General features: G+C 38.3%; 1 protein-coding gene across 1 annotated transcript in view; it reads left to right on the forward strand.

Annotated features, from left to right (window-relative positions):
* The first annotated feature begins 379 nt into the window (after positions 1-379).
* The window catches only part of ssp3 (SCAPER domain-containing protein short spindle 3), a 66,691-nt gene continuing 46,619 nt past the window's right edge, over positions 380-20,451 (forward strand). The window contains exons 1-6 of the mRNA XM_017620580.1: positions 380-1,043; positions 1,118-3,682; positions 4,081-5,560; positions 5,636-5,893; positions 5,965-6,088; positions 16,556-16,695. Of these exons, the coding sequence (XP_017476069.1) occupies positions 932-1,043; positions 1,118-3,682; positions 4,081-5,560; positions 5,636-5,893; positions 5,965-6,088; positions 16,556-16,695 (4,679 nt within the window). The 5' untranslated portion in view covers positions 380-931. The remainder of the gene's footprint in view (positions 1,044-1,117; positions 3,683-4,080; positions 5,561-5,635; positions 5,894-5,964; positions 6,089-16,555; positions 16,696-20,451) is intronic.

Raw genomic sequence — 20,451 nt, forward strand, 5'->3', positions numbered from 1 at the left:
CTGTATTTTTTTTGAAGAAATAAATATACGACCTTTTTTTCTTGAGAGCTCGTGGAATCAAAATGTTTTATAAGCTTTTCTGATTTTGGTGTTATTTAATGATGATAATAGTAATGTTTGCACACACAACACAAGCAATTTGTTCCGACTTCAACACGGCGAAAGAAAATCAAAAAATATTTATTTTTGTACAAATTTCCCTCCCTGTTAAACCTCACACTCACACCGCACAGCAGGTTAGTGATAAAGGGAAATTTCGACATGTTTGACAAACCGCTTCCGTGGTGTATCTGCCCCATTAGATTTTAAGAAATCTTTGTCACGCCAGGCAACCCTGTAGTCAGCTGTCTTCATCTATAAACAAAAACCCACACACAGACAACAGTTGGCCAATGAAAAACATGCATAGAAAAGAAACGAAAACATCAAGCGAGGAGTTGAATTGCAGCAAATTTTCGTGAGCTATATGTTTTTCTTGACTTGAACTACTAATTAAATAAAATTTGTGATCATAAAACAAATTTGATACGAATGTAGAGCTCGCAATATATTTCTGTGTGAAATATCTGAAAAAGTGTCGAAAGAATTGCGCAATAGTGTTCTAGGTGAAAAAAAGACTGTAAAGAACGGCAACAATCAACCACACGGAGGCAATCACGAATAGGAAGGCAAACTATAATTTCACTGCCCGCAGCCCTAAAACGTATTTAAATAGACTTTGGTTGTACATTTAACGAATATTTGTGCTTTGAAACGTATATCACTTTCAAATTAGTTTCACTTCTAAACTTTGCGAACTTGGAACTCTTGCAATATTGCACAGGTGTGGTGTGTGTGGGCGGTAAAATAGCGGCTGCGGCTAAAGCAGGTGAGGTCACAGTTGCACACACAAAGCGCAAATATCGTACGAAACAAAGACATTGGCTGCGCTATGGAAGTGAAGGAGGTTTTGCATCGTGAGGGAAGAGATGCGAAAAATTTACTTGTCTTTCAATTTTGTGAAGAGCAACCGCCCACTGATGGAAGGCAAAATGCTACGGGAAGTAAGTACTTGACACAGTAATATTTATATTTGTATGTAGCAATATATAATTTCTTAACTTCTAAAATTCAAAAGAAATCTCACCCTCTTCTCTGAATGTGCGCAAACCCCCAGTTGCACCATCGAAATCACCCAACTCGCTGAAGAACGCTCTTTCGCCAATACGTTCGGCGAAATTGCAAAATGCGGGGCCGCGTGTGCGTAGCGCTTCCACAGGTCGTGATAAAAAATCTGAGCTGCAAGCACGTTATTGGGCACTGCTATTCGGCAATCTGCAACGTGCTGTCAATGAAATCTATCAGACGGTGGAATGCTGTGAGAACATATCATGGTGCCAGGAGGCAATTTTGGTGCTCGAAAACTATGTGCGTGATTTCAAAGCGCTGAGCGAATGGTTCAAAGTTTCATGGGATTTCGAGTCACGTCCGTTGCAGCAGCGCCCACACTCACTTGCATGGGAGGTGCGCAAGAGTAATCCTGCACCACGTGTGCGCGCCAAAAGTCTAACAAGTCCCACTATGTCGGGCAAATCCAGTCCTTCGGCATGCCCATGCACGTCCGGGAAGTCATCGCCTTGTTGCGGAGGTAGTAGTGGAGACTCACCATCGCCACGCAAAAGCTTGCGCGCATGCGATCCTCTGCCGAAAGGAGCTATGCGCGTGATTGTGCGCGAACTGTTCGCCCCAAGTAAAGTGAGCACGGTTAATGAGCGCTCAATAGATGGATACGATCAAAAGAAATTCACATCGACTGAGCAGGAGGTGCATGCAGAAGCCGAGCCCATGGACTTGCCGAATAGGAGTCATCAGTATGCGCAGACTGATCTTGAAGATGATCATTTAACATTAGCAGATATAAGAATTAAGATGCAGAGAGAAGCTGAGGAGCGCCAGTTGGCTGAGCAGGCTGAGCAAGAGCGCTTTCGAAAAGAGCAAGAGCTTGAGAGACATCGTCAACTAGAACAACAGCAGCTCGAGCAGCAACAACAACTGCAGCAGCATGAGCGGGAACGCCAGCAGGCCGAGCAAAAATTGCTAGAGCAACAGCAGAAGCAGCATTTGCTGGAAGAGAACAAGCTGGTGGATGAGAATTTGCGGCAAGAAGAAGAGAAGATCTCATCAGCAACTGCAGATATAAGTAGCATACAGGAAGCAATTGTAGAAAACGGTAATGATTCCAGCGCCACCGATACGGATGATTCACATTTCGGGATGCATCGCGAGCCAACTGCACTAGAGATGACTGTGCAAAAACTGAACGAAATGGAGAACGAAATTCTCCTCAAAGATGCTAATAAAATGCCAACACCGCCAACGACTGAACTGAAAAATGTAAACCACATAGTTGATAACAATGCAGCTGCCAGCGCTGGCGCATCAGATAATAAGAAGGATGCTGTCGCTCCAGACAGTACGAAGAAAACAGCAGTGGCCGCACCCGCTCAAAATGGTCCTTTAAAATATTCCAGTGTCTTAAATCGCCCCGCTACTGCACGCACTGCCACATCGAATGTCTCAAAACCATCAATAACGGTGCGTCCTCCACCTGCTGTTGCGCCAGCTAATAAGCCAATTGCATCGCAAGCGCAAAAGGTAGCGCCCAACATCAGTTTACGTCGCTCTGCCACTACAGCTTCTGTCATAAAAACTGCTTCTGTGCGAACAGCGGCTGCAGTCGCCGGAGCTGGCTCACGACCCATTACAACGCGCCCGTCCAGCAAGACTGAGCATTATGGACCGCCAACGCATGTTGCTTCACGCTTATCCGCGCGTTCACGCACGATGATTGAAATGCAGCCCAAGGAGCAAAAGCCACGCGATGGGCGGCAGCAACAGCAGAAACGCAATGCACAGACGGCTGTGGCTTCCCAAAAGTCATCGCGAGAAGATATTGGAAGTTCAAGTTCAACGCTCAAAGCCAGTACAGAACTCATATCGTCTTCCAGAAGCAGTCTCTCGCAAACTGCTGCCGGCGCAGTGCACATAGACGACCGGCGTTCGGAGCCGAAGCAGTTGCCGTCCGACCCGAACGATGGCTGGTTGACAGTGAAGAATCGGCGCCGCTCCAGCATGCATTGGGCACATCGCTTTAATCAGCCAACGGGATATGCCAGCCTTCCAACATTAGCACTCTTCAACGAGCAGCTTGGCGAGAATGAAGATCGCCAGCGGACCAAAAAGGCTGCGCCAAAGAAAGAACCTCCGACAGAATGCAATAGCAATAACACTTCGAACACAACCCAATTGGCACCGAAACAAGCGAAAGCAGTAAAGGCTCAAAAGAGCGCTGATAAACCGGTGAAAAATGTGACGCGTCCGGAAATAAAGAATGCAAAGGCGAAAGTCAATTCACTGCCCACTCAGCGAAAGAACCCCCCTACTACTGCTGCTGCTCAGCCGGCACCAGCTACGCAATGCGGCGGTGGCAATGCTCATGGCGGCGTCAGCTTGGCACGCTCTTCCACTGTGCCAACACGTGAGACGATCATCAAACGACAGAAGTCTGATTTGACGGGACTGAAGATGACCTCGCTGCACAAGGAGTATATGCGAAGCGAGAAGTATGTGCATCGAAAACAAGGCGGGCGCGCAGGCTCGCTTGAGAGTTCTGCAGCCAACTCAACGGAGACAATTATGGATGGTAAGTGGAATCGGTGTATTTATGTACTTTTATCAAGATATTTTTTGAAGTGGAACTTCTTTATCGGCGGTAGGGAATTAAAAACTTGTCACGAAAAAATGTTACACTTAGGATGTGACGGAAGAATAAGAAATGCATATAGNGCGGGCGCGCAGGCTCGCTTGAGAGTTCTGCAGCCAACTCAACGGAGACAGTTATGGATGGTAAGTGGAATCGGCGTATTTATGTACTTTTATCAAGATATTTTTTGAAGTGGAACTTCTTTATCGGCGGTAGGGAATTAAAAACTTGTCACGAAAAAATGTGACACTTAGGATGTGACGGAAGAATAAGAAATGCATATAGAGAAGTTTTACTTACGTAGACGCCCATTGCATTTAATTTTTTTTTTCTTATAGCGAACGAGGAACCAACCAACAGCGAAAAAGCACCCGACAGCGCCGAGTCCGCTGACCAAAACAAAATCGATATAAAAATACAAACCAATCGCGACTTTTCCAAAACCATTGGAGATCTTTATGAAAGTATTGCCCAGACGGCTAAAGCAGCCGGCTACGTTGGCGCCATCACCGGTGCTGGAAAACTCTCAAGTTGCGACGAAAACGAGGAGACTTTTGCCAGCGAAACAGATTGCGACGAAGATCAGCGCATGCTGGTGGAGGAGCAAGAATCGCTGGAGCGGCAAATACGTGAATTGGAAAATACCGAAATCGATGTTGATACTGAGACGGATGAGACCGACGGCGAAGTGGCATTTGATCATGAGCACGATTGCAATGAAGCGGTGGATCGACTGCTAGACGATGCCTCGTCCATTGCCTTTCTAGCGGCAGGTGAGGACGGTATGGATCCGAATATCAGCTTGGAGATGCGCTACCACGCGTTACTTTCGGAAATGTCGCGCGGTGAGCGCGAGGAGGCGTTGGCCACGTTGCAGGCATATGTGGCGCGTCATCCGGGGCGCGCACAGGAGCTGCACCAGAAGCTTTCCTCGCCGTCGCGTCGCCGCTCACTGCACGAAACGCTGAAAAAGTATCAGGCAAAGCATGCGCGTGCGCAACAAAAACGTGAGCAGGTGCAAAAAGAGAAAACCATTAAGATACAACAACTGCTGGCGCGTGTCGAAGATGTGAAGGCGGCCAAGCGACAGCTTATCGAGGACAAGCGCCTAAGGATGGAGGATAAAATGCAGCGCGCCGCGGAGAATCGCGAGCAGTATTTGCGACAAATAGTGGAGAAAGCACACGACGAGGAGAAAAAGTTGAAAGAGATAAATTTCATCAAAAATATCGAAGCGCAAAATAAACGCTTGGATCTGCTTGAATCGTGCAAGGATGCCGAGGGTCGGCTGCAAGATTTGGAGCAGGAGCGGCAGAAGCGCTTGGAAGAGAAGGCAGCACGCGAAGCAGCTGTAGAACGGCGCCGCCAAGAGTTGGAGAAGGAGCGTCAGCGCAAGTTGGAGAAAATGAATGAGACGCGACTGGAGAAGGAGCAGCGTATTGGCAAAATGCAGGAGCAAAAGGAGCGCCAACGTCAGGCGTTGGCACGGGAAAAGGCGCGCGATCGCGAAGAGCGCTTGCTGGCGCGCCAAACACAGCAGCAGCAGACGACCGAGGAGCTGCAGCGTAAGATATTGCAAAAGCAGCAGGACTCTGCGCGTCGTCATGAGGAGAACATCGAGCATATACGCCAACGTGCACTGGAGCTGACACTGCCTACGCGCAATGCGGATGAGAATGGCATGCAGCGCAATGAAAATGGCGAATTAGTTGCTGAGGATGGCGACTTGTCTTCGACTGTGTCGGATGTGGGCAGCCGAGAGCACACGCGCGGCTACAAAAAGAAAATGAAGAAGCTGAAGCAGCGTATGGCGCAGAGGTAAGTCTACATACATAGCAATCAATAAAGGGTTAGATGTTAACTGCTTTTTGTATTCCTTGAAACTATTTGCAGTGCCGAGGAGTATATGAAGGAACAACAACCGGTGCCATTGCATATGAAACGTGAAAGCCAAGTGCCGAAATATTTGAATCTCGTGAGTAAAGGCGGTGGCTCACAGGGCCTGGAACGCGCTGTCAGCCAGCTGTTGCGTCTGATGAGCAAAGCGCAAGTATTTGATTTCCAGTGCTTCCTGCTCATGGATGGACTCGGTGTCATCACCACAAATGTGATTAGCAAAAGTATGCTGGAGAATAATGACATTCCAAAGAGGTATGCGAGCCTAAGAGACATTTCATCTTGTCAAATTAAAATGTATTTGCTTTTTATTGGTGTATTTACAGAGCTGTTGTGCTCGCTGTGCAACTGTACCGCAATGCCTGCACTCTTTGTCCACAAATCGCCCGACATGCGATACTTGGAAATACGTTAAGTGCCCTATTCGATGTGCTGGTTCAGAGTTTGCAGGTAAGTGAAAAAATGTCTTAGTCTGTCTGGGTTTTGCCCGGTCGTGTTATTGGGCGAGCGGTATGCAGTAGATGAGTGCCAGGCACTGATTTGTGATATGTCTGCGTGTGTATTTTGCATGGTACTGCTATAGTTGGTATGCATATATCTGGATATCTATCGATTTCTGTTTCGGCCCTTTTTCGGTTAAATTACATTAATTCCAAATTTAAAAGTGTAAATGGCTTTGAACTAATCATCTGGCTAAAAGGAAGGGCTATGTTACTTTGACATTTGGCGCAAGGAGCAAATTGATTAGCATTTTAGTCGAGTCAAAGTGGCCTGACAGTCTGGCAAAAGAGTAAATGAAAAGAACGTAAAAATAAATTAAAGTATTTATAAAAATTAGATGACATTAAAAAAATGTATATGTTACCGGCCAAACCCTATCTTAGGGCAAACTAGTTTTGCATAGGCTAAACTAGATCAGTGGCCACAGTATTTTTGCGTAGAGCACCTTTCCACGTAGGAGGTCTTCGGCCGCGATTCAAAATAACCCTCATCAGTCCAACTCCAGCTACGCAGTCCACCATATTGATGCGTCCAACTTGTTTCCACGTTGGACGGATGTATCGGATCTAGGTAGAAATAGTTTACCCTAGGAAAAACAGGTTTGACTTAAGATCGGGTTTGGCCGTTAACATAAGAATGTGTGTTTTTTCTTTTTAAAACAATAAAATCTAAAAATTAAACTAAAAAAGAAAAAAATCAATAAAAAAAGAAAATTAACGTAAAAAAAAGTTTTTTATTTTAAAAGAAAATCTAAGAATTAAAAGAAAATTCATTTAAAAAAGAAAAACAAATTGAAAAAAAAACGAAAAATAAATAGTTTTCTACAAATCCAACCCTAGAGTACTAACCGTATTTTACACACGTTAGTACTAATGATCGTCGATTCGACGAAGTCTTGTATTGTTTTACAAATAAAAGTAAACTAAGTGTCATACATATAATGAAACTTATAAATTTGATATTTGAACTTAATTATAAAATGACTTTCAGGTACACAAAAACTCAAAAATATTGTTTATTCAATTAGAATAAAAAACTTTGCATAGACTGCGAAAAATTCTCTGTGTCAATATTTTTTTCGGCACTGTACGTATGTGAAAATTTAAAAAAGTTGTTTTCAATCAAAACCCATCCAACTATGCAAAACAAAAAAGGTATAAAGTGGTTTAAAATTTACAAAGCATGTATTTTTTAGATTTTATAGAAAAAACTAATCGTAATTTTTACCTCTAAGGTTAGGTTATGTTTACAACTTAAAAAAAAAAAACTAAAATCTGGTGAATGCCCGTGGCCGCCGTTTGTCTTAGTACCCTCAGGTGGGCCCGCATCACGGAAAGAGCCTATGGGCCCATAGATGCTAAATCCGGCACTGATTGTCTACATACATATGTATGTATATATGTTCAGCACTATCACTATACCTACTCTCGATACCCCCGTCATTTACATGGTTTCCATAAAGTACACAGTCTTTTGATGAAACTTTATACATACCATTTCCATAGTAAAGAGCCAATTCTTCAAGAGAGGGAAAATAATTTTTCTTAACATACATACATTAGGGTGATTTTTTCGCGACTATTTTTTTTTCACTCCCACTTCGAAATTTTGTGGGAAATACAAAAAAAAAAACTCCCTAAAAATATTGAGCCCTTAATCTTAATATTAAGTGCTCGACCAAGGCGTGCAAAGATTTCCCGTTTAAAATACACATAACCTTTGATTTTTTTTTTTTAATTCTACAGCTCAAACGCATTTTATGGTATAAACTTGGTCAATGATAGGGTTTCTTCAGAATTGCGGCGTAACCCTAACTCCCACCAGCGAGGTAGTACGGGTCACTGAACCCATTTTTTTTTAATTAAATTCTCATTTTTTGCACCTATCTCTTTAATAAAAAGAGCTACTGAAAAAATTTAAATGAAAAACTTGTGGGAAATTCAGTTTCCTCCAAAAAAAAAGTTCCAGAATATCAAATCGCTAGCATAGATATTTCTTGAGATATTCGCCTTTGAAGTAGAGGTAGTGTGGAGTTTTCACCGATTATTCAGCTAAATTGTCAAAATTGTTGATCAACTTCAAAGCCCAATATCTCACACACACACACACACGCACATATGGGGGGTAGCTTTATTATGCCATCGGTGTATAATTTTATCGACGAAAAAAATTGGCCAAATGATTTTTGGAAACGTACGATGCTAGCTCCGGGCACTAAAACTTCTCAACCAAGGACTTGCAATTTGTTCCGAGTTATCAAAGATGTTTGTGGCCTGGCGTTGTCATGATGGAACATGGAGTTGTGTTTTTCTGTTGGTCAAGTTCTTTCTTGATTGCTTCGTTCAAAGGGTCGAGTTGTAGCAATCACCTCACAAAAGACTTAACATAACCATGTTTACTGTCAATCCAGGCTGGGAATATTCGATATTTAAGAAATAATTCATTGCATGTAAAATCGATATGGCGTTCCATATGTAGCGCTGGACAATATCGACATCGGTAAAATCGATATAAAAAGTCCTATATAAATGTATTTAATAATGCCGAGCCCAACCACGAAAAAAATAAGCCACATTTTTTTAAGTTTGTCTTTGTGATGCAGAAATGCTCCTAGAGCATATATGTATGTGTATGTATTTCTGCAGGACTGGCCTCACCAAAAATGAAGTCTGACATAATACAAGGTGGTGCATAAAGTATCTACCCTCCGATTTTCTTTTCCTGTCATTCCAAAAATAATTAAAACATATTATTCTTTTTAACTGCGTGTTTATTTGAAGCAATGCATTTAATTTTTTATGTTTGAAGATTATATATGTGACACGTAAAGTAAAAAGGGACCTACGGTCAGAAAAAATCGGTTTTCACTTTTTCGTGGACTCTTATAGTAAACGGGCCGCTCTTTCCAATGCAATAAACCGCAGCTTTCTAGCTGCATTCGTTTTTTCACAATTTCACTTCAAAGTTAGTAGGGTTGCCAGATTTTTTATGCGCGTAATCAGTACATTAGACTTTTTAATGCTAAAAAATCAGTACTTTTCAGTACATTTTTATTCAAAGCAAAATAATGAATATAAGTAACAGAAAATAATTTAAAACGCCTGAGTTCTTCTTTTTAACAATATTTTGGTATATAAATAAAATATATTTCATAAAAAATAAAAGTGTTAATCATTTTAACATGAGCGTACACAACATTATACATAGGAGCATATAAATTATTATATATTTGTGACTTTATGAATAGCTATAATGAGATCATTCCCATTTTCAGTGTTTAAATAGTCAAAGAAATCTATACATTTCATTTTAAAATTACTTTTAATTTGAACTTCACTTTCAAAAATTGTAATTAGAAGCCGGTTTCTCTTTGCGCCAGGAAACAAACTTTATTCTTAAGATCCTCTCATACCGTGAAAAAGTACCACTATTTTAAGGAGTTCATCTATATTTCCTCATGGCTTTAATAATTTTTCAACTACGCAAAAACTAAGAAAGACTAAGGGCTGGTTTCTCCAACTCAACTTTACTTAGTTTAGCCATTTTTCGGACTTAAGTCAAAAGTTAGCCTACGTTTTACACAGCTTATTCTTGACTAAGTCAAACAAATTGGCTTAACTAAGTTAAGTTGAGTAGGAGAAACCAACCCTAAGAATTCGATAAAAAGAGTATCGTAACTCTATGTCTTGTATGCAAAACTCTTTTGTAAAGTCAGTAAATTGAGAAAAACGAGTTGTAAGTTATAGGCGAAAGCCATTCGAATATTGAAATTTATTGTTATTAAACTGAAAGTTATTTTCGAGATAACTAACAACACTCGACAAAAATTTAAACCTTCTTTTTAAATATTTAAGCTCCGTCATATTATCGCAACTGGTACGTAACGTCCCGGCGATATGCCCATAAAACGATTGATCGTTTTGTTGTATTAATTTCTTGGGCATATCGAACATTATCTAAAACATGTCAACTATAAATCAATTATTTTCTTCTTATTTTTTACAGTACAGTTTAAGGAAGTTCCAACGTTATGTAAAACCTTAAGAAAATACTAAAGTATTTTGTTTGAATAGAAAATTCAGTACAAATCAGTACAGGACATTAGCGTACTGATTGAAGAAATGAATAAAATCAGTACAAGAGTTGAAAAATCAGTAATGTACTGATAAAATCAGTACGTCTGGCAACCGTAAAAGTTAGGTACTTTCACAAAAAAAAGTACAAAAAAATTAAATATGACAAACTATTCTGAAATTAATCAAATTCGCTTGAAACTCGTTACTCGGGGGTTTTCGAACATCGGATTCGTAATCACTGACCTCGTTTTCGGTGTCAACGACATTTTTGAGCTTCACATGAATCCGAACAAATTTTAAATTTTTTCCGCCATATTGGATCCGCCATTTTGAATTTTTGAAAACGAACATCAGATCCGTAATCAGCGACCCCTAAAACCCCCGAGTAACGAGTTTCAATCCATTGAAACGTTCAGAAGCATCAAAATCAACTTGGTAAACTTCAAAGTCGTTTTTCTCGAAATCTTTTTTTCTGAGCGTAGGTCCCTTTTAACTTTACGTGTCACATATATGTATGTACATGTCTTATAGGTGGTTGGCTGGTCGCAATCAGAGTTGTGAAGCAAATTTTGGCTCTTTTTATGACATTTTGCATCACGGTTGTCGTTAGATTGTCGTTTTCTTGGCGAACGTTTTTCATGGGGGCCTGGAGTCAGCTGCAGTATTTAGATCGGGGAATTTCGTTAGCCAACCAAAATCCCCTAATTGACAAATCAAACGGCCTGGAAGAGCGTTCCTCAACAGGTTTTCCACGATGTAGTAGCCAGGCCTAAAGAGAGGAGTGGGCAGTCGGGGGTGTTTCAACCGGGCGCGGATTTTTCGGATTTGATAAATTTGATTTCAAATTTTTTTTTGGCAGGTAGGGGGCTCTGGGCACATACATATGTATTTAGTATCGGCCTCTTGGCGGCCTTGCTGGTAGCCTACATGATACAAAAAAGAAGGTAGTTCTATTTAATGACATTCGTTGTTGTTGTTAACCATTTGACTTTTAATAAAATTATGACATTTCATCAAATTCGTGCTAACTGATCACCACAATATTTTTTTTTTCTAAAAGTATACAAGAATTTAGTGAAGTTATTGAAAATAAATCAAAGTACCAGGTTGATCGTGCTTTGCCAGGAGTGCATATACTTTTTAAAGTTTTCAAGATTTGGATAGCTTTAAAAAATATTTTGGAAATAAACAAAAAAAAATAGGATTTCGATATCTATTAAGTAAATTTCTTACTCTAAAATTTAGGTGGCAACCCTATTCCGAAATGTGCTGGAATGAATGGTGCATATCTTGATCGTATATGTACTATGTATACATAAAAAAAAATTTGATTGAAATTATGAAGCGTGGCAACCCTGATTTCCGACCAAAGTTCCCAACAATATTTTTCATTTGATATCCATATTGCGATGTTTTAGATAAATTGTGTAGAATCGAAAATAAGTGGCAACCTTACATTATTATCTTAAGTGTAACATTTTGTATATGGGGAAAGCATTGTTTAAGAACCTTCTCTTGGTACGCATGAATAGTAATAATTTACCTTTTTTTCTAAACAAAAAATTAAATAAATATGCGATTCAATATAGGTGGCAACCTTATTAAAAATATTTTTGAATTAAAGATCTTTAAAATACCTACCATTTGATACCCATATTATGATGTTTTAATCAATTTGTAACTAATTTCGAATAGGTGGCAACCTTATACGAGTCTTCTCTGAAATAATGCCTATTCAGATAACCTTAGAATCCAAAACATTATCTGTGTACAAAATTTCATCAAAATCGTTAGAGCCGTTTCCGAGAACCCTATGGATATATATATATATACATATGTATATACAAGAATTGCTCGTTTAATATAATAAGATAAAGAAAAAAATAATCTTGAATAATTTTGTGTAAATTTGCAAAAATTAAGAGAAAGAGAAAAAAGAGCTGTGTCTGGGGTAAAGTTTTTTACGTTTCCTAAGCTTCCATTCGTACGAAAACAATAGCTATAAGCGTGTAATATTTGCGAAGAAAACTTACCCAGATTTATATTTGTGTGTGCAATAAACTAATTCTTTTTGTGGTCATAATGATTTTCAAATGTATGCATGCACTTTGTTAGGGCGAAGCGAAAGTATTTTCAGCCCGGAAACAAATATTGAGTCTTCAAGTGAAGTAATCTTGAAATTTCGTGAGAAGAATCCCATGAGCCTGAAGTATCCACAGAAGAAGAACTCTCTGTAAAATCCTTGCTTTTTAGTTTTTAATTGATTTCTAATTTTCATAAGTGGTTTTGCACGAAGAAGATGAAGCAGAAGATTTCATCAGACCACCCAAAGATGTGCAATATGATTTGAAAATTTTACCGGCTAATTTCAAAAATTGGGTTGACGAAATAAAAATAAAAATAATATTTACTCTAACAGTTTACATTTAAAATTTTTTAAATAAATAAAATAATTAAATCTTTTAATATTATCAAAGTGGCAAGGCCGTTAATAATACCTACTCACAGTGGCGGATTTGAATATTTGTCACCTCTAGGCAATTCAGAATTTACCGCCTTTTCCCGCTAAGAATAATATTTTGAGATAAAAGTACCAGTTTTGGAACGATTAGCAGAAAATATTAATATTCAAATTTATGTTATTTACTATAGGCTCATTCACGGTGACGGGTGTGACATTTCAACTCACATTTTAAGGCCTAATTCTTAAACGAGTATTTTCTAATAGGTTTCCGAGATATTCACAATGCCTAGAAAAAAAAATTCAAAAACAATTTATTCCGAACGAGTTCTCTGAATTTTAGTCACTGTGACGGGTGTGACGAGTACGCAAACCAAATTAGCTACTACTTACTTGCATCAGAAATTTTCTGCTAATTATGTCTTCTGCTTATGGTTTTAAATAGTTCGTTGTATAGTTAAATAAACATTCTCAACATTTACGCCAAAGTTGCTTACCTCTATTGGAAATTATAGATTATATATGTTCCAAATTCAACTGTGACTGGTAGAACTTGACTTTGTAACGGGTGTGACAAGTTGGGCATGAATACATAAATACTCATTATTAGACAACTAAGCTAACTTTATTTCTCAAAAAATCGGATTTTGCGAACACATACAAGATTCAGCCACCTAAAGACGGGATAATCCTTGATCGGACTCTTCATCTCCATTGTATGCCTGAGTAATTGTAAAGTACCTTATTTTTAAATGAAGCTCTTACCTGTCAAACAGAGGCCGTTACCTGTAAAAACCGTTTTACATACTGTTTTTGCCCTGACAAGCGAAGTAATGGTTTCTTTTTATCCGTGACAGCATAGCTTAAGTTTTCCCATCGCTCGAGCAACGTATCTTTATGATTAGCTTTATCATCGCTGATCACAAACAGATATATGACACATTTCAGATTAGCAGATAAGTAACAGTAGCAGTCCCTGACCGAATTTATTGAAGTTTGTCAAACTTTAAATTGGGACGGGTGTGACATGTGACGGGCGTGACCAACATAATCGGTTCTTTTTTTCGAAAATAAAGCATATAAATACTTTAAAGTAATTCGTACATATGTTCCTGTGTCATAGCGTTACTTTTGCCAGCTTTTTTACACTGTCCAAGATGTGTTTTTCTTCAAAAAATCACAATTTTTTTGTATTTTGTGACGGGCGTGACAGTAAAATATGCTTTGCTTCAATATATAATAAAATATTTAGTACTTTCCCGAAAAATTTGAAAATTACGCCGTTACAATGCTAACGAATTGTTCTCTCCACTGATGGCTTAAACAATGCAAAAAAGATAATAGACTACGAAAATGAGTCTTGTAAATTTTGAAAAAGAATTAACCTCTCATATGGGTTTGTAAATGGTACAACCTAAAGTAAAAAAAATATCTGATTTTGCGATAAATTTCGGAACTTTGGCTTTTAGTCTAGAAAATTAGATTTATTTACTCTTACTTACTAGAAATAATACAGTCAAATTCTCAAGTTTATTTTCGTTTCATTCGGTATCGATTACCGTGAAATGAGCCTATACTTTTATTACAATTTTAGATGAAAAGGTAGTATTTACCTTGAGTAAAGGTTTTCAACTTTTAAAGTAAGCCATCATCAACAAAGTATTTTGACTTGATAAGTTATACTCTCAAAAATACTAAATTAGTATTTTAAAAAATTGTATCATTTAAATAATATCAAAAATACCTAACAGTGTTGTCTTATTTTCTGATTGCGTAATTGAATCTCAGATTTATGTCTTAAAATGTACAAACACAAATTCTACTTCCAGTGCCTCCAACTTGAAAAAAAAAATCCTTTTTTTCAACTCAAATTTTGCCGGCCCTAACTTTTGCCGCCCTAGGTACCTGCCTATGTTGCCTTTACGGTAAATCCGCCACTGCCTACTCACAATTTATTAAACTTAAAAAAATTTTAGTATCCGTTGTTTATTGAAACTACCTTCCTTTTTGTATCGTGATAGCTATACCTCTGCTTTTTGAAACACAATAAATTTCCTAACCTTCACCCGTAAGATATAAAAAAAAACATATTCGCCGCCAGCTTTTGATAATTGTTTCATTCATTCATTAGGCATTGAAATTAGGGATATTCATCTACACCTGTGATGGGCACCGCCTTGCCCACGGGCAAAGCTCCTTCAAGATTTGTATATACTTTGCATAGTCGCGCGCAGAGTAAAAGCTCTCTCTGCCCATTGCTGATCTAAGCCCGGAAATTTTTTATTGTTACATTTATCGATATGGTTGCATAAATTTACGGTTGTGAAATTCTTAACTGTCGTAGCCATGCTAAACTTTTGACCTGTGTATAATTCTTGTCCAAAGAATTAACCACCACCTAAAGCGTTTTTATCGCCTGAGCTAAGTTTTTCAAAATAAAATTTAAACGAAGGAAAATTGTTTTTATCAGCGTTTTCTTTATTGCATATAATTTTCAAAAAACTTCCAAAACCAAATTTTAACAATTTAGAAAATAACACTCAAAATAATTGACCACCCTAAAACTCGGCGCGTTTTTTGCATAACCTTCGATTGTTTACTTTCGATTTGCCTGCTACGCTTGCTACGTTTTAATTCCAATAAGGGATGTTAATTTTTTCGCCTTTTACGATCCCGGTATTAGTCCCGGGTTTTAGATATTTATTACTTTTCAATAACTTAAGTCGAAAAAATTGCTTCTATCTCCTACCATAAAAGAAAAAAATATTAAGTAAATGGGTTTCAAACCGACTTTTTTATTTAAAGTGGCGTTTTTATATTTTCTCTCTGGCGTCGGGATTTATTTTAAAGGAATTTGTAATTTTAAACATATAATTAATTCAAAAAAATATTTAAAAAATTCAATGCAATGTAGAATAAAAATATGGGTACCTACCAAACGAAAGAGGCAATTTCTTTAGAATTAAAAAAAAAATTAATTTTTTTTTGGATTCACAAGGACGAATAAGTATTTTTTTAAGCTGATAAAGTTAGAAGCACGAAATTAGAGGATGTTATCGAGTTTATATACACATATAACATATAATTTTTTAACATATAACATAGTAACTCCTTAACATATAATTTTTTCAAACACAAATATTGCGAAATTTCAAGGATATAAAATTGGACATTTTGAATACTTACCAGTGCTTTAAGCACCAAAAAAATTAATCTGATTAAATTCTGCCGAATTTGCTCTTTAATTTGATACCCATACTTTTTCGCTAAGCACATTTCACCGTTTTTTTTTAAATCATTTTTGAATTACTGACGTCAGACTGAAAAACTCTTTTATACTATATTTGGCGCATGGATCCGCGAATATATAGATTTTTGTGTGTAAAATTTACAATCGCACGTTGTTATATGTATAATGAGCTAGACATCTATATAAAAATATTAATTACTAAATAAAAAAAGAAATATAGCCATCACTGGCCAAGAAAACGAGTTTGTATTATTGCCATCAGTGCAAATTATAAACCCCGAAAATCCCGAGAATATTTGCCAAGAGTCCCGGGATTTACGGGACCTAAAAAAGGCGGGGATCCCGCGATTCCGGGATTAACATTCCCAATTCCAATGGTGTTCGGCAAATTCAACATTTTGCGCCCTAACCGCCAACTTTTCTTGCTTGTTTGCTCCTTCTGTTTAAATTCATCTTTTTTTTTATGCTTCGCGAATTTTCATTCAATCACCGCTCCCATATCCGCTTTAATGTCAATATGATGAAGACAATAATCCGCATTGTTTTCCCGTTTGCCCTTCTTCATTCAACGTGTTCCTGACTTCTATTTTTTCCTTATTTTACTTTATCTTCTCTCGTTTTATTTGCAGCTTCCCGAAGAAAAATCACCGCAACATCCTGTCGAGTTATCCACTGAGTTAATGCTCGCCTGCACGGTAGCCATGTCACCGTCCTACACCAAGAAGCACACCCACCCCCAAGTGCTGGAACGCCTACCGGACCTGATAAGGTAAGTCAACAAACACCGAACAGTGCGCGTACGTATTCGTGTGTGGGAGAGCACATGTACGCTCAATTGCTCGCTCGAATCGCGACAATTTACAGGGTGTTCGCGCCGACCCGTTATAGTCGCGTAGGGGAAATGCGTCTTCGAACTTCGAAAAAATCGCGCTCGCTGTTGGGCCAGTGAATGCACGAAAGAGACGACTATAGCGTATTGACAAATGGCGCTCATTGCGGCTGCGCTACAAATGCCATTGCCGACCAGCTGAGCAGTGCGAAGAGCGAGTTCGAAAAAAGGAGTGGCCTAGCTGCTGCTTTCAGCGTTTTTTTGTTTTCTCTGTTTTTTTTTGCTGCTTCCACCTGCAACCGCATGCCACGCGCAACATAATACGCCCGTTAATATGCCATTGTGCGCGCATGTGTGTGCGTCGCGTGAAAGGGATAAGTGTTTCGCTGTTTGTGGCGAACGATTTTCTGATGAATGTTGTTGTTGCTGTATTTGCTGTGGTACGCCCGTGTAAATAAGCGCAGCAGGTAAACACTTCCAGCTCGCTGCTTTCAACGCGGCTGGCTACTACTACTTGTTTGGTTTTGTGTGCTCCTGGGCGCACCGCCGCTGGTGTAGGCGGCCACCACAATCCTTATAGCCGCTGCGCGCATAACAGCATTACCACAGCATTAATGCCGCGCGGCGCTACTAACTGCTGTGCTGCAATGTGTCTGCCAGCCGCGAAAGTACATACGTACATATCTACATGCTCACTATTTTAACGCGAAAGGAACGAAATTGTTGCTTTTGTTGTATAATTTTTTCGGATTTTTTTTCTTTTAGTTTTCCAACATCAAAAGTGGTTCTTCGTTGATGTATCTTAAAATTAAAAGAAAATTGTATAAAAAATAAAATAAATAAAAAAATAGGATCCGAAAAATTAAATGAAATAAAAAAATATATTTTTCTTTTTAAAACGGTAAAATAGCGGTAAATAAAAAAATTTTATTAAATAAGCACAAAATAAAAATTTCTAGAAGTTTAATTTAATAAAAAATAAATAAATATTTTTAAAACAGTAAAAAAAGAAAATTATTTTCAATTTAATTTCTATGAACTTATTTTATGTTTTCTTTTTTAATTATCTTTGTTATTGTTTTTATTCAGCGTTCTTTTAATTTTTATTATTGATATTATTTTATAAATAAAAATATTTTTTTTTTTATTTTACGAACTTACTTTTTTTAGTTAAATTTGATTTTATTTACTTTTACTTAATTTAATGATTTTTTTTAATTTAATCTTCTTTTTATTTTTTAGTTTTTATTGTTCAAAAAAAGAACATATTTTTTAATTTCATTTTGTTTTTAAAAAACTTATCGCTTAAACATGTCTTAGCCTTTCGAAAAACCAAAAAAGCCTTCAAGATAGTTACCAGGATTGACAACAGTGTTCTGAGAGACTTTTGTTTCATATGACATTTTATATTATAGTATCTGCGGCCGCTGGGGCTGAGTGGTTAGAGGTGTGTGCTACCAATCCGCAGGACCTGGGTTCTTTTCCCGGCTCGGGCAACATCTAAATTAGAAAAAGTTTTTCTAAGAGTGGTTGCCACTCGGCAAGCAATTGCAAACCTCTGTGTGTATTTCTGCATTGAAAAGGTTTCTCATAAACCCATTTGCCCATTTTTTCGGAGGCGGCGAAAAATTTTAAATTGTAGGTCCTTCCAATTGTGTAACAACATCAAGACGCACACCAAAAATTGGAAGAGAAGTACAAAAATATTAGAATTATTATTAATAGTCCCTGCTTATATCCTTTTTTCGTTCAGCTCTCTACTGTCAATGAATTCTTAGTCCTCTGGGTGGTTTGTGATTCATACTTTTCTTTCGTTAACTATATTAGCTTTATTGTACGGAAGGCCTATTATATATTAGCTTTATAACTCCGATTTATTCCACCCGTTCCCAGAAAATCAAAATAGTTCAACGAAGAGTCATTCGCTTCGCTCTCCAGCCGCGTTATTTCATAGAACCTTTACAGACATAGTCACAGACTGGAAGAAATGTACGTCTAGTCTGTATCTAAGGTTTGGTAACCAGAGACTCGAAAAAAAAAGAAATACGCAATTAAATTATCCTCGCCATCGAACGTTCAATAGGAAGTCTTTAATAATTAAACTTTGATGCAATAACTTTGCCACATTAAAGTTAACAAAGCTTAAAGAATTCAGCTGTTATGTAAAATTAATGACAAATGCTGCTAAAATCCACAAACAAGTAGGTGGCAGTGGGGGCGTAACAACAAAATATGTATACACATGCATACATACATACATATTAGAGGTATACGCCGCCGAGCCACGCCGCCGCCGCCGCCGTTTTTTGTCATTTCTCACGCGCCGCCGCCGAGTTACGTAAATATCGGCGCGGCGGCGGCGGCGGCGGCGTTCGGCGCCTAAGGAATTTTGTACAAAATTTTCATGATGTATGCACATTAAAATACATCATTTGAAGGAACTAAATACTACTCGTATAAAGACACTATTTTACGAAAAGAGGATTAAATTTTTAAAGGAGTTATTTCGCATAATTTGGGCCACTGAACATTTCCAAAAAAGCGTAACTCAGAAAAAACATAGGTAACACGTTATATTTTTCTAAGTGGCACATTTTGGCACTTTTTTATCCTCAATATGGCACTTCATAGCTAAGTATAGTTGGAAGCCCTGTTCCCAAGTGGTGGTCAAATCCCAGGAGGCGTTTGCTCCCGCGCATCGCAATGTCTTCTACACAGGGTTAAAGTCCCCATTTTTCGTAAAAATTACTATTATTTTTCATTACATTCAGTTCTCCTTACAAAAATTTGGCGCTTAATATTTTAGTGGATATTTTAGCTACCTATAAGTGGCCAGAAAGGCCCGTTCTGGTGGAAGTTGACCAAACCTTGTTTTCAATATACATATGACCCGCAAAGAATCGTAACAACTCCGTAATTTAACATAACGGATGATAAGATTATTGCAAAAAAATTTTGATAGCGACATAAATTACCCCAATAACTTAACATTTTAAATTTTTTTATTTCTTTAAATTTCAGTAGTATACATATACGGATTTGTAGAGAACATAGAGATATATTTATTTATATACGTCGGACTTTCTTCTGTTTGCCCATCCATCAGCAGCAGACACTCAACATTTTAATTCAAGTAGAAAGTAACGTAATTTTAATTTAAAACTAATTCAATGAATTAATTAAATACAATTACAATCTGAATTGGCATGGCCAATGCCTAACGCTGACGAGATGACATGATAAGATTAGTAGCTTTATGTCTCTTTTGGATCTACCTAATGGGCAGTAGCGCCGGCGTTTTCAGACGCGCCGGCGACGCCGCCGCCGCCGATTCTTTTTCAAGTTGACCACGCCGCCGCCGCAAAGCCTGTCGGCGTAAACCTCTAATACATATAACGCAAACAATCAGCCAACCAACCAACAACAATAAAATACAGATTGGCGCAACACAAACAAGCAAAATGACAACAACTGTCGGGCAGACAATGAAAGCACAAATAGGGCCAACGGGCAAGCCCCCAAAGCGCCTACTTCGCAACCAACAAACGCCGCCAGTCAGTCAGTCAGCCAGCCAGCCAGCAGCAGGTAGAGCGTCAGCGTCAGCGGCAGTGACGGTGGCGTGCAAGGATTTAAGTTAGCCTACAATGCGAAAAGTGCTGAAATTTGCATGAAAACATGCAAACAACAGGAACAGCA

The sequence above is a fragment of the Rhagoletis zephyria genome, unplaced genomic scaffold (assembly GCF_001687245.7).
Source record: "Rhagoletis zephyria isolate East Lansing unplaced genomic scaffold, Rhagoletis_zephyria_1.1 Rzeph_scaffold_02199, whole genome shotgun sequence".
Taxonomy (NCBI): domain Eukaryota; kingdom Metazoa; phylum Arthropoda; class Insecta; order Diptera; family Tephritidae; genus Rhagoletis; species Rhagoletis zephyria.